The 16266-nt window shown below is 38.3% G+C and overlaps 1 protein-coding gene across 1 annotated transcript; it reads right to left on the bottom strand.

Annotated features, from left to right (window-relative positions):
- Positions 1-1951: 1951 nt before the first annotated feature.
- Positions 1952-2920, bottom strand: LOC101823146 (olfactory receptor 7A10-like). Its single transcript, XM_005083362.3, has one exon. The coding sequence runs from the start codon at positions 2909-2911 to the stop codon at positions 1952-1954; it is 960 nt and encodes a 319-aa protein (XP_005083419.1). The 5' UTR covers positions 2912-2920.
- Positions 2921-16266: the final 13346 nt, after the last annotated feature.

The following is a 16266-nucleotide window of genomic DNA, read 5'->3' as shown; positions in this document are numbered from 1 at the left end:
AGGGAAATACACTCACATTTGCATGCACAAACACATACATGAACACAAACACATACAAACACTCACCATCACCACTAACAATGACTAAGTAACAGGCATTAACAATTATTGATCATTGAGTTCTCACTATATCAAGGGACTCAAATCCTTAGTAAAAACACACAGACTAACAGAATGGATTTGAAAACAGAATTCATCCTTCTGATGAATGTAAGAAACAAACATCAACATCAAAGATATATGTTATGTCAGAGTAAAGGGTTGGAAAAAGATTTTTCCAAGCAAATGAACCTAAAAAGCAAGCTGGTGTAGGCATTCTAATATCTAACAAAATAAATTAATCAAAATAGAAGGGGAAGGGCACTTCATAGTCATCAAAGGAAAAATCTACTGAGATGTTTTGGTTCTTAACATCTATGCCCTTAAAACAAAGGAACCCACATTTGTAAAAAACAAACAAAAAACAAAACAAAAAAAAACACTACTAAAGTTGAAGTCATGTGTTGATCCTCACATTTATAGTGGGAGACATCTGTACTGCACTCCTACCAAAAGACAACTCATCCAACAAAAACTAAATGGAGAAATACTATATCATCTGTAAATAAAGACATTTTGACTTTTTTCTTTTCTAAATTGTGTCTTTGATCTACTTTAGTTGACTTATTGCTCTAGCTGATACTTCAAGTACCATATTGAATAGATATTGGGAGAATGGAAACCTTGCCTTACTCCTGATTTTAGAAGAATTGCTTTAAGTTTCTTTCCATTTAAGTTTATTTGCTATAAATTGCCTTTATCATATTTATGCATGTCCCTTCTTTACATAACGTCTCCAGTATTTTAATAATGAAAGGGTTTTGGATGTCGTCAAAGGCTTTTTCAGCATCTAGTGAGGAAGGTGAAAGAAAAGAAGAAAAGAGAGAAACAAATGAAGGGAGAGAGTCTAGGAAGAAAGGCGAAGACAAATTTTAGAACTCAGAAAGTAGACAAAGGAGGTTCACAAGGTCAGCATGGGTCACTCAGTAGTCTATATTTCAAAAAGAAAGAAAAATGAAAGAATGATAAAAAAGCACAAAAAACTGCTGCTGTAATTTTAAAGGTATTTATTCTTTGAGATTTTTGCATATGTATATATTTTATTACATCCATGTCCTACTCTCCAACTCCTCCTGTTTCCCCTTACTATGTCCCCTCCCAAATAAATGTCTCCTATAATTTCTTTTAATAACTGACTGAGTCTAATTATTGTTGGCCATATGCACATATATGAGGGACCATGCACAGGACCAGGGATAAAGCCTGCAAACAGGAGTAACCCTCTCTCCACTTGGAGCCATTAACTGCTGATAGCTCCTCAACTAGGAATGGGAACCAACAAGCCTTTTCAACAACACGCTGGACTCTTGACTGGTTTAATCTTACTGAGGTCTTGTATAGACATCTATAGTCACTGTGGGTTCTTGATTGTTAACAGTCATATTACATCCAGAAGACAAAGTTTCTCAGTAGTCCCTGAAACCTCTGTTTTTTATGACTTTCTGTCCCCTCTTCAATTATGTTTGATAGGCTGTGGAGGGTGTTTCACATTTTCTGATGCTATAAAATTAATTTCCAAATGGCATTATTTTCATGGGAGGACCAAGCTTAAGAATACTCCTCAATATATATTTTCCAAAATAAACCGTTCATCAGAATTACCAGTCTTTCTCTAAATGAAGCAGCCATTAACATAGGATTCTGACCCAAGGATGGGAATATGTTGGAGAAAGTAGGAAATGACATTGGATTACAGATACCAGAAGGAATGGGAGGAAGAACTTGAATTGTATAATAAAATAATAAAAGTGAGGTAAAAGGTAGGATGTGAAAGATTAAAGTTTTGTTATTCAATCTAATCAGTGAACTGCAATGGATAATGTAAAACACTGACTACTGTAAAACAGGCATGTTATGATAGAGAATCCGTTGGTCTGCTTCTAGTTATACTCCCTAACAGGATTTTTAGTGCTGTCTTCATGTCATTGTTCCTCAAACTATAAATGAAGGGGTTCAGCATGGGAGTTACCACAGTGTACATCAAAGAAGCCATTGCAGTGCCATGTGAGTTTTGGGTCACAGCAGAACTGAGGTACACTCCCAGGAGGGTGCAGTAAAATAAAGAGACAACTGAAAGGTGAGAGGCACAAGTGGAGAATGCTTTGTACTTCCCCTGAGCTGAGGAGATCGCACATATGGAAGACACTATCTTGGAGTAAGAGTAAAGGATGCCAGAGAGGGGACCCACCGCCAGTAACATGGCTGTAATGTAAATTACCATGTCATTAATAAAAATGTCAGAGCAGGCATGGTGTACCACCTGATTAAGTTCACAGAAAAAGTGAGGGATTTCTAAGTTTGTGCAGAAAGATAGCCGTAGAACCAAAAAGCTGTGTAACAGGGAATTCAGGACACCTGTGATCCAGCATACTAGAATCAGTAGTCCACAGTGTCTTGTGTTCATGATGACCATGTAATGCAGGGGGTGACAGATGGCCACATATCTGTCATAGGCCATCACAGTCAGCAGAAAGATGTCTAACCCTGAAAAAAGCAGCAAGAAGTACATCTGGGTGATGCAGCCTGCATAGGTGATGGCCTTGCTCTGTGTCTGGATGTTCACCAGCATCTGTGGGACTGTGGTGGAGGTGAAGCAGATGTCCACAAAGGACAGGTTGGAGAGGAAGATGTACATGGGCGTGTGCAGGTGGCTGTCCACAATAATGGCCATGATGATGAGTAGGTTGCCAAGGACAGTCACTAGGTACATGGAGAAAAAAAGTCCAAATATAAAAGGTTGGATTTGAGGTTGGTTCTCTGAAAATCCCAGAAGAAGGAATTCTGAAAGTTGAGTATTATTTCTTCGTTCCATGTGTTTGGATTGCCTACCAAAAGAAGAATTCGAAAAGGACTCAGTCATCCATCAACTACTTGACATCAATGCTCCCTCTGTCCCTCCCGCCTTCCTTCCTTCCTTTCATTTATATTAGGGACCAGTAGACCCGATTTGTGATGCCCATATATTCATGGGTGTGTGACTATACACTGAAGCTGGGGCATGGTCAACCTACCAGGGGCCACACCCTTGACTAAAACTGATTCTCTTCAGCAGCCATCACTGTAAATGACTCCTTGGCTAGGGATGAGACCTTGTTATCCCCTCCTTCTTCATGGAGGAATGTTGATTGGTTTGATATTGTGAAGGTCATTTAAAGGCTACCATAGGTACTGTGAGTTCACTGGCTTTGTCATTAGTTCACTGGCTTTGTCATGTCCAGAAGCCACTATTTCATAAAGTCCTCCCTGTTCTCAGCATCTTCCTATCTGTTTCCTTTTCTATGGTGTTCCCTGAGACTAGTGGGGAGGCATAAACTATAGAAGTCTCATTTAGGGCTCAATACTCTGTAGACACTTACTCTCTACATTTTGACTAATTGTGGTTTTTGTATGATATCCTCTATCCACTGGAAAAAGTTTCTCTGACAGAAACTAACAACTTCACTGATTTATTGACATATGTATACATATTCTACGAAAATTTATTTTTCATTTAGCAAAATACTAGCAGTAAGTTCTTACCAGAACCATGAATTACACAGCCAACAGGCTCTTGGCCAGGAAACTTAACCAAGAACTCTAACCATTAAGTGACCCTGCAAGCCCAAATTGCAGAGGTGCACAATTTATTTTTCAATTATGTATGAATTCTGAGGTTATTCCTTGTTTTTCTGATTAGTAATGTCTGTGTCACACTCAACCTTTGCCCAAAGACCATGTATTAAATGAACTTTACGATTGTGACATTCTACTGGCTCCTTCCCTCAAATTTGGACTCCCTTGATTATAGACATCTCCCTACCATAGTCTCCTTAGCCCACACATCTACAAAGAACTCAAGAAGCAAGTATCCAAAACACCAAAGGATCCAATCAAAAACTGGGGTACAGAACTAAATAGAGAATTCTCAGTAGAGGAGTCTAAAATGGCTGAGAGACACTTGAGAAAGTGCTCAACATCCCTAGTCATCCAAGAAATGCAAGTCAAAACAACTCTGAGATACCATATTACACCTGTCAGAATGACTAAAATCAAAAACTTCAATGACAATCTATGCTGGAGAGGATGTGGAGAAAAGGGAACACTCCTTCACTGCTGGTGGTAGTGCCAACTCGTACAGCCACTTTGGAAATCAGCATGGAGATTCCTCAGGAAAATGGCAATCATTCTACTAGAAGACACAGCAATTCCACTCTTAGGCATATACCCAAAAGATGCACATTCATACAACAAGGATGTCTGTTCCGCTATGTTTATAATAGCATTATTTGTAATAGCCAGAACTTGGAAGCAACCTAGATGCCCCTCAACTGAAGAATGGATGGAGAAAATGTGGTACATTTACACAATGGGGAACTATTCAGCAGAAAAAAACAATGAAATTTGCAGGCAAATGGATGACACTAGAAGAAACCATCCTAAGTGAGGTAACCTAGTCACAAAAAGACAAACATGGTATGTACTCACTCATATATGGATTTTAGACGTGAATCATGGGAGTGCCAGCATGCAATCTCACTGCCAGGGAATATAGGAAACAGAACCTTCATCCAGCAACTGATGAAAGCAGAGGCAGACACCCACAGACAGACACTGGACTGAACTCCTGGAATCCAGTGTCAGAAAGAGAGAATTGATGAAAGGAGTTAAGACTGGGCTGGTTTAACTCAGAGAGACAGTTGACCTGAACAAGGGGGAGCTCTTGGACCCCAGATTGATGGCTGTGTAGAAAACATGAAACTGAGCTAGACCCCCTGAATGTAGATGTCAGTGAGGAGGCTTAGGTAATCTATGGGACCTTGGGTAGTATTTATCCCTGGCGTACAAATAGACTTTGAGTGCCCATCCCACAATGAGGGATGCTTTCTCAGCTTGGACTCTGTGGGAGGGCCTAGGCCCTGCCCTGGATGAAATGACAGCTTCACCCTCCCTGGGTATCAGAGTGGAGATTGGGTGGGGAACTGGGGGGGCCTGGTGGGGAGGGCAGGGGAGGAGGGGAGGGAGAGGGAGCTTGGATTGACATGTGAAACAAGTTTGTTTCTAACTTAAATAAAAATAATAATAAAAGGGAGAGGGAACTGAGTTTGGTATGTAAAATAAGACTGTATTTGACTTAAAACATTAATTTTAAAAAGAAAAATATATAATATATTAATATGTGTCTATTTATGTATTTATATTAGATATCACAGCAATATATAATTATATAACATATATTATGTATTATCTATAGTATTATGTGTAATATATTATCTATAATAATTATATATTAAACCATTGACAAAATTCAACACCCCTTCATGATGAAGGTCTTGGAAAGAACAGGGATACAAGGAATATTCCTAAACATAATAAAGGCAATATACAGTAACCCAACAGCCAACATTAAATTAAATGGAGAGAAACTCAAAGCAATCACACTGAGATCAGGAACAGATAAGGATGTCCACTCTCTGACTATCTATTCAACATAGTACTCAAAGTTCTAGCTAGAGCAAAAAGTCGACAAAAGGAGATACAAATTGGAAAAGAAGCCAAACTCACTATTTGTTGATGATATGACAGTTTACTTAAGTGACCCCAAAAATTCTACCAGAGAACTCCTACAACTGATAAACACCTTCAGTACTGTAACAGGATACAAGATTAACTCAAAATAATCATTAGCCCTCCTATATATAGATTATGAACAAATCAGAGAAACATCATCATTTATAATAGCCACAAATAAGATGAAATATCTTGGGGTAACTCTAACCAAACAAGTGAAAGACCAGTATGACAAGAACTTTGAATCTTCGAAGAAAGAAATTAAAGGAGGTATCAGAAAACAGAAAGATCTCCCATGCTCTTGGATAGGTAGAATAAACATGGTAAAAAAAATGGAAGTCCTACCAAAAGTAATCAAAGCAATCCCAGAACAATTCTTCAGAGACCTTGAAAGAACAATGCTCAACTTCATATGGAAAAACAGAAAAGCCAGGATAAACAAAACAATCCTGTACAATAAAGATCTGGGGACATAACCATCTGTGACTTCAAGCTCTACTACAGAGCTATAGTAACGAAAACAGTTTGTTATTGGCACAAAACAGACAGGTGAAACAATGGAATCGAATCGAAGACCCTGATAGCAACTCACACACATATGAACACCTGGTTTTTGACAAAGAAGCTAAAAATATAAAAGAGAACAAAAAGCATAATCAACAAATGGTGTTGTTATAACTGATTGTCAATATGTAGAAGAATGCAAATAGATCTGTATCTATCACCATGCACAAATCTCAAGTCCAAGTGGATCAAAGACCTCAATATAAATAAATCCATCCACACTGAACTTCATAGAAAAGAAAGTGGGAAATACATTTGAATGCATAGGCACAGGAGACCACTTCCTAAATAAAAAAAAAAACAGTAAACAGACACTGAGAGCAACAATTAATAAATGGGACCTCCTGAAACTGAGAAGTTAAAAAAACACAGTCAAGAAGACAGAAAGACTCCCTACAGACTGGGAAAAGATCTTCACCAGCCCCACATCTGACAGAGGTCTGATCTCCAAAATATACAAAGAACTCAAGAAACCAGATATTAAACTACCAAATAATACAATTAAAAATGGGGTACAGATCTAAAGAGAAAATTCTCAACAGAACAAGCTCAAATGGTGGAAAGACACTCAAGGAAATACTCAAGATACTTAGTCATCAGGGAAATGCAAATCAAACCACCCTGAGATTGCATCTTACACTGATCAGAACGACGAAGATCAAACACATCAATGACAACTTATGCTGGAGGGGATGTGGAGAAAGGGGAACACTCTTCCATTGCTGGTGGGAGTACAAACTTGTACAGCCACTATGGAAATCAGAATGGCGATTTCTGAGAAAATTAGGAATTAACCTATCTCAAGATCCTGGGATACCACTCTGGGTCATATACCCAAAGGAGGCACATTCATACCACACAGACATTTGCTCAACTATGTTCATAGCAACATTATTTGTAATATCCCTTTTCCTTGGCCCTGTGGCTTTGAGTCTTCATAAAGGCAGCCTAACATGGTTAGAGCACATAGTCCAATAAAGGCACCCATCCAAGGGTTTGGGATAACTTATCAGATAAGAATGCTTGCCCAAGGACCTGTGTTCAGATGCTATGACCCATGTTTTACAAAAAGGGCTATGCTTGTGCCTATAAGCCCAGTGCTACAGGAGAAAGAGGCAGGAAGTTCACTAGGACATCCAGGTGGACACAACACCCCCAGGTTCAGTGACAGAGTCCATAACAGAGAAAAGGGGGAATGGAGATTAAGCAGGGTACCTGAATTCCTCCACTGCACATTTACAGTGCAACTGCTTACACACACACACAAACACACACACACACACACACACACTGATCATAAAGTAAAAGAAAGGAAGAAGAAGGAGGGAGGGAGAGAGGGAAGGAGGAAGTAGAGAAAGAGAGGTAATAGAGAGGGAAAGAGAGATACCCCTCTACCCCGTGGCTATGAAGCAAAATTGAAAGAAAAAACTGCAGTACAGCACTGTCCACTCAGTTAATAACCCAGTGACCTAAGACTTCTACTAGGCCCCTGTCTTGACAGTTTTACCACCTCTTAATAGCACCACTTGGGAATTAATGTTTCAATAACACACAAGCATTTTGGAAGCACTCAAGATGCACACGATAGCAAGTGGAATGCAGAAGAAATACAATAGCAGGCAATGGTGATGGGCATACTGCCTTCCATAGGTGCTGTGAGATCATTGGACAAGGTCACATTCGTACACAGTCATCAAGGAAGTCAGGGTAGATCCCAAGAATGTGTCTGGGACTGTTCATATAAGGAATAACACACATGCAAGGTCTCAAGTAAGATATTCTTGCAATTATTTAATTTGGGCAAGAAAGTAAAAGCAATGAAAGGAATTATAGGAGGATGAACATTTCTGAATGGCATCATGAAATCAAGGGTGCATAAGTCAGGTGTGGTGGTACACCCCTATAATTGCAACTACTCCAGCAGGCTGAGGCAGAATGTGTCATGAGCATGAGATTTGACACCAGTCTATAAAATAGTGAGACTCCCATGTTAAATTTACTTGAAAAGAAGTTTGATGTAGCTGTCTGACAATGTTGTGACAATGATGGGTTCCACAAGTGTCATACAAAAAAAGACCTAAGAATCTCATTGATGCAGAAACTTCTAAGCATGGGTTGCTACTTTTGCACATTAACAAAGTGACTCTGTGGACCTTCCTTGAAGGAAGTGCATCTATCTTTGTTCCACAAACTGCCTTGGGTTCTGGCCTATGTAATTTGCTCAAGTCTTAAATAGATTGCCTTGAAGATCACCTACACATACACACACACACACACACACACACACACACACACACACTAGTGAAGGTCTTGTGAATACTGCGATGTTTATTTTTTAACTATCCATTTGACACACTTAGAATTACCTGAGTTGAATGTCTTAACTGAAGAATTAACCAGAACAGGTTGGCCTGTGGGATGTCCCGGGGACGTTGATTATTAGTTGATGTGGAAAGATGTTTCTATTTTGGGTGACACCTTTCCTAGAAAGGGATGTTCTGAACTGTGTAAATGGGGAGAAATCAAAGGCAACCTATACCCATTTGTTACACTTTGTCTTTGCTATTGAATATGATGTAGCAAACTTTTTTGAACTACTGTCAGTGTGACTTCTCTACTATAATGGACTGTAACATGGAATTTTAAGCTAGACCAACCTGCTTATCCTTTAACCTTCTTTGTTTTCTGAGTATTTTATCACAGAAATAGACATGAAACTTGAATAAAAACATTGTCTTTCTACACCTGCTACACTAGGAAAATTGTAACTGCCACATCATCTTTCTGTTTCATTAAGGCCTATTTTCTGATCCAAGAAACATTTTCTTGTTGTGCATTTAGTATACAACACCATTAGTTCTATAGTAATATCTGCATTCATGTATGCAACGTATTTTAGTATATCCCAATCTCTTCTCTTATTCTTTTGTTGCAACCTTCCTCTAAATATTCTTCCTTCTACTTTCAGGAAATTTAAACATTTTTATTATACTGTTCAGAGAGAGAGAGAGAGAGAGAGAGTTGCCAAAAGACAACCTGTAGTAGTCAGTTCTCCACTCAAGTCATCAGGCTTGACAGCAATCCCCTTTGCCCGCCAAGCCATCTTTCTGTCCCATTTGCATGACTTTTAAAACTGGACTTTCCAAGCAGGAGAACTAGCCCCAAACCTTGATTGTTGCTAAAAGAGGTGAATTGGCCAGGGCAATGCTGGAGAACTCACTCTGGTGGCGAGGACAGAGGAGAACTGGCAGGCAGACGAACCCTACAACTGCCCAGGCCCAGAAACAGGGCTATGACTTGGCCAGCCCAAACATCCACTCTATCTGTGACCTGCAGACCCAAAGCTGCAGGATCTCCACAACACAGGGCAACAACTGGATATCCAAGAAGAGTCCCCATAAGGGCCAAGCATCAATAGTGTAGTAGAAGCCAGAGGCCTCAAATCAGACCAATGACTTTGCGGTGAACATTTGCAAGTAAAGACACATGGGAAAATGTTTTACTGTGTCACTCACTGTGTCACACTACAACTTCCATGACAAGATTTGTATTTTTTTCTCTTTTTCCTCTTAAGTTTTGTTTTATTTGGGGGCCTGCAAGGGTTGAGGGTGGATGGCAAGAGATGAAGAAATGAATGGTTTTAAGATACATGAGGTACAAAATACATAATAAATAAAAGAAAGTAAAAATGGACTTTCTGTAGATGGGATAGCTGTGTGATAATTAAATAACTGCTCAGTAAAGAGGGAACCGAAGTAAGTCCATCTGAGAGACAAAAACAATGAAATGAGATGATTCCCGTGAGACTAGGATGAAAAGTAGTTTCTTGGTCATGGGGAGTGTTCTGCCTCCCATTCTGTATCATGACATCCAGCAAACACAGTAAATGAGGAAAAGAATTTACTCCACATGAAAAGTAACATTTGCTATTGTAGAGACATTTAATAATGCAGACTCTAAAAGAGAAAAACTGCCAGGAGAATAAAATCACAATTCAAAAGAAGGATCAGAGTCAACAAGATACCTCAATGGATAAATGTGCCTCCCACCGAGACAGGCTGGGTTGACTATCGGGGAGCGACATGATGGAAGGACAGATGCCATTCCTGCAAGTTGAATACACACACACACACACACACACACACACACACACATACACACACACACACAAACACACACACGCTTGTGATGGCACTTGGGTTTTCACATGAATAAACCAATTAATATTTGCATAAATAAAAGAAACATGCAAAGAATGATGGGATCATGGTGTTTACCTATGAAACAACAAAAGACTTATTTTCACTTTGTCTATACCATGTTTGTGTGACCTACCAGTTTGATATGGTGGACCAATGAATTGATATCTCAATTTTCTAATGTATTAGCTTTACTTTCTTAATACTAGGGTTTGGGTTTTTTTACTCTTCTTAGATAAATTTCATGTGTACTCTTAAGTCTTTATTCCGGTGATCATTAATATGCAAAAGTATTCACCAGTAGAAAGGGGTCACAGAGCTCTACTGCTTCTTAGCAAAGTGTGTGGATTTTGTGGTAGGGTTGTATTTAGTTGCATAAGTTCTGATGAAGTCACCAGGCTACAACAGATAGTTCCAAAATCATGACCATGCACACAGCCATGATTATACTCATTCAGTAACAGAACAAAACAACATGACTTAAGTATGTGTAAGTGACTTTTAGTAAGAAGGTCAGAGGTTATCAGAGGAGGCAGACAGGAAAGGGTGAGGGAGAGTAAAGAGTGTAATACACACATGTATGAAATTGTCAAGGAACAAATTTAGTCATTAACCAAGGCATCTCCAGTATTACTGCACAAATTTTTCCATGATAACACTAGGGCAAATCTGTTCTATTACACTGACAAACATCCTTTGTCTACTTAAACCCTGAAGACACCATGGAAGCAAGCACTAATGCCATGCTTACTTCTGGATACAAATTAGCAGAGGTTTAGGGTGCTACAATTACCTTTTGTTTGCACAGAAGTGTGTGAATGCATGGTAGGATTTGTGCAAATGTCATTCATTTGAGTCTGATCAATACAAAATTATATTCAGCATAAAATGAAAAGACATGCAATTGTTTTGATGTATGTAACTTAACATGTGATGCTCTGTCTGTACATTCCATAGTTTCCAGGGTACAGAACATAAGTCCTCATTTATATGGAACTTTTTGATGAGTTCATAAAACCATCATTTTATGATTATCCCTTCAAAGTATCACTTAAGGGTTAACTCTTCCCCCAATTACCAAGTTCAGTGGGTTATTTTCCAGCTTCATGAATCAATGAATGCCAGGACAAACCCAGAAAGCCTCCCTTACATCTCCCAGTCTTGGCCAGGCTAACTTTTCTCTCAAGTACACTTTCTGTTCTTTTGTTTTCTGAACTCTTGCTGCAACACCAGCAGAGCTCCAGGACTCACCTGGATCGACCTCTGAAAGGCAGATCTGTGCATCAAAGCCCCAAATCCCCTCTGAATGGCTGATGATGGAGAACTGAAGCTGTGCTTGGCACGTGAAGCAGAAAAACAGAGGCATTAATCCCCAGCCAGAAGTAGGACTTCAAAATGAGAAAATTAATGTGTAGCTCAAGTTTGCAGATCAGGAGGACTACACTGGGGAGACACTCAAAGATGACAGCAGCTTCTCCTTTGAGAATATTTTCCTCCTGTTATTCCAGCCCCTAAGCACATGATTTCCCATGGGACATTGCTCTGCACAGAAAGAAAATTGTTCCTAAAGACTGACTGTTCTCAAAAGAGTAGGTTAAAACCCAGGTGACTAATCATTGATCCTTCCCCATGAACACTCTTGCTTTAAACTCAAACTAGCTTACTTCATCTTGATTTAAGATTTTAATGAAGTTCTAAAGAGATGAAATTTGACTTAAAAATGTCTTAAGTCACCAAAGCATCGTATTCATGATTTTGTTCAACAATAGATTGTTTTCTTTGGGTGTGAGACCATGAGTCCTATGTTCATTGACTTCATTGTTATTTTTCCAAAATATTGAAGGGTGTATTCCTTGTAAGGCAAATAGAAAAATTCCATTTATGCTATTATTCATGAGGCATCTTACAATGATGGAATACATTCCAATCTCTTAGACATTTTTTTTCTAAAATCAGCTTCTTATTTCTTTGTGATTTGAATACAGCCATTGACAACTGTTATTAAGAAACTGGTTGCAAATATATAAAAGTCAGGTTCAGGTAGTTCTGTGCTGCATCCCAAGTTACAAATAAGAAACAACTAGGTTTAGCATGAATGTTTTTTTCTGTTTTCTTTAAATGTTTTTAGTATATGTTGTGTATTTATTTGTGTGTGTGTGTGTGTGTGTGTGTGCATGCACGTGAGTGTGTTCATGTGCATTTGCCCTTACTAAGGCACATTTCTGCAAACAAGGGAAGAATTTTCTCTTTCTCATTATGGACTCTTGTTAATTAACTTGGATTGTCACACAAAAGACTTTACAAACTGAACTATTTCACCAGCCCTCATTTCTCCCTTTCTACACCTATTGTCACTGATCAGATATGATTCTGACCCTGAGCATCTCGTGGGATGAGGACAAAGGTAATGTTCAGCATTTGAAATGATCAAGAGAAGATCTCATTCCCAAATCCCACTCCTTACTACCCAGTCCATACTCCCACCCATCTCAATTGTCCATCCTCCATCTCCCTCCCCATAAAGGAGTCATCTCAAAGGTCAGCACTGGGAGAGTGAGCAATCTTGTCTAGATCAAGACTTTCCCAACTTCAATGAGTTGGGTATTTGCAAAAATGAAGGTTCTGATATGGTGAATCTAAGCTGATCCTAGGAATCCTACATTTATGACTGGCTATAAGACAGTAAAGAACAGCAGCAAAGGAAACCAGATAGGACTTTATAAATCAACAAACTTTTATTGAAACAGAATATATTTGTACAGAAGCCTTTCAAGCACTCAGTGGATTTTCTCAAGAAGAAATCTTCCAAATATATCCACAAGGATGGGGCCATTTAACATTTATTCATGGATAAGGGAGGGGGCATGGAATCCCACTTTTCTCTGGAGACTGGAAATTAAGGTTTATTGGAAGAAGGGGAGTCATTTTTTCCTGTGGTATAGACACTGAAAATCACCATATCTCCAGTAAAAGAAACCTCAGTCTCACATTCTAGAGAGAAATGGTAATTAAACTTGGTGGGCCATACACTAAATAAATACATGAAAGACAGAAAGGGACTTATTGAGAAGATTTCTAGAGGTGAAAGAAAAAGGATGAGAGAGGGGACAAGATGAAAATGGCCCATGCTTAAAATAATAAAGTCACAAACCAACAAATTAAAGAAAACAATGACTTTTAAAAAAATGTGTTTACTTCTTCTCAGCACCACAAGGAACCTTCTCTAAAATCAACCACATACTTGGCAACAAAGCAAACCTCATCAGATACAAAAATATTGGAATAACCCCGTGTATCTTACTGTATCACCATGGTTTAAAGTCAAAATTCAACAATAACACAAATTGCAGAAACCCTATAAATTCATAGAAATTTAACAATGCTCAACTGCATTACTCTTAGGTCAAGGAAGAAAGAAAGAAATTAAAGACTTCATAGAATTCAATGAAAATGAAGATACAACACACTCAAACTTATGGGACACTTTGAAAGCAGTGCTAAGAGGAAAATTCTTAGCACTAAGTGTCCACATGAAGAAACTGGAAAATACTCACACTAGAGAATTAAAAGCATACCTGAAACCTCTATAAAAAAAGGAGCAAACTCACCCCTGAGGAGTAGATGCCAGGAAATAATTAAATTGATGGCTGAAATCAATTAAGTAGAAACAAAGAAAACAGTACAAAGAATCAAAGAAAATCAACAAGATAGAAAAAACTTTACCTAAACTAACCAAAAGACAGAGAGAGAACATGCAAATTAACAAAATCAGAAATGAAAAGGGGGATATAACAGTGGACACTGAGGAAATACAGAGAATCATCACTCTGAAAACATGAACTCCACAAAATTAAAAATTTAAAGAAAATGGACAATTTCTGGATAGATATCACTTACAAAAATTAAATCAAGAACAGATAAGCAATTTAAACAGACCTATAACCCCTAATGAAGTAGAAGTCATCAAAATCTCCCAACCAAAAAAAGTTCAGGGTCAGATGGTTTCAGTGCAGAATTCTACCAGAAATTCAAAGAAGAGCTAATACCAAGACTCCTCAAATTTTTCCACACAATAGAAGCAGAAGGTTCATTGCCAAACTCTTTTTATGAGGCACAATTATCTTGGTATCCAAAACACACAAAGACACAACTCAGAAAGAAAACTACAGACAAATCTGCTCATGAACATTGATGCCAAAATACTCAATAAAATACAGGCAAATTGAATCCAAGAACACATCAGAAAAATCATACACCTTAATCCTAGCACTCGGGTGGCAGAGGCAGGGGGATCTCTGTGAGTTCGAGGCCAGGCTGGACCGACAGCCTCCAAAACAATACAGAGAATCCCTGTCTCATAAAAACCAAAAAAAAAGAAAAAGAAAAATCATACACCATGATCAAGTAGGCTTCATCCTAGAGACACGGGGATGGATCAAAATCCAAAAATCTACCAATATAATCCACAATATAAACAAACTGAAGAAGAAAAACCACATGATCATCTCACTAGATGCTGAAAAAGGTTTGACAGCCCTTCATCATCAAGTTCTTGGAGAAATCAGGGATAACAGGAACATCCCTAAACATGATAAGGCAGTATACAGAAAACCAACAGCCAACAGCCAACATCAAACTAAATGGTGAGAAACTCAACAGAATTTCTCTAAAATAAGGAATAACACAAGGTTGCCCACTCTCTCCATATCTCTTCAATATTATACCTGAAGTTTTACCTAGAGCAATAAGACAACAAATGGAGATCAAAGGGATATAAATTGGAAAAGGAGAAATCAAACTTTCACTATTTACAGATGATATGATAGTTTACCAGGGAACTCCTACAGCTAATAAACACCTTCAGTAAAGTGGCAGGATGCAAGATTAACTCAAAAAAATCAGTAGCCCTACTATATACAGACCATAAATGGGCTAAGAAAGAAATCAGAGAAACAACACTATTTACAATAGCCACAACAACATAAAATATCTAACCAAACAAGTGAAAAACCTGTATGACAAGAACTTCAAAATCACAGCAAAATTCTTCACAGACCTTGAAAGAACAATACTCAACTTTATATGGAAAAACAGAAAACATAGGATAGCCAAATCAACCCTGTACAATAAAGAATCTGGGGGCATCACCATCCCTGACTTCAAGCTCTACTATAGAGCTATAGTAATAAAAAACATCTTCATAGATCAATGGAATTGAATTGAAAACCCTGCTATTAATCCACATACCTGATTTTTGACAAAGAAGCTAAAATTATACAATGTAAAAAACAAAGTATCTTCAACAAATTGTGCTGACATAACTGGATGCTGACATGTAGAAGATTGCAGATAGATCCATATCTATCACCTTGAACAAAACATAATTCCAAATGAATCAAAGACCTCAACATAAATCCAGCCACACTGAACCTCTTAGAAGAGAAAGTAGGAGGTACCCTTTAACAAGTTGGCACAGGAGACCACTTCCTGAACATCACAGACACTGAGATGGACAATTAATAAATGGGACCTCCTGAAACTGAGATGCTTCTGTAAGGCAAAGGATACATTCAATAAGAAAAAATGGCAATCCACAGAATGGGAAAACATCTTCACCTACCCCACATCTGGCAGAGGATTGATTTCCAAAATATACAAAGAACTCAAGAAGCTAATCACCAAAACACCAAATAATTCAATTAAAAAGTCAGGTACAAAACTAAATAAAAATTCTCACTAGAGGAAATCTGAAATGACTGAAGGACACTTAAGAAAGTACTCAGCATCTTTATCCATCAGGGAAATGCAAGTCGAAACAACTCTAAGATACCATTTTATACCCATCAGAAAGGATAAA

This window comes from Mesocricetus auratus, unplaced genomic scaffold, assembly GCF_017639785.1.
Source record: "Mesocricetus auratus isolate SY011 unplaced genomic scaffold, BCM_Maur_2.0 Super-Scaffold_100676, whole genome shotgun sequence".
Taxonomy (NCBI): domain Eukaryota; kingdom Metazoa; phylum Chordata; class Mammalia; order Rodentia; family Cricetidae; genus Mesocricetus; species Mesocricetus auratus.
This window is presented reverse-complemented; position numbering and strand designations above follow the sequence as displayed.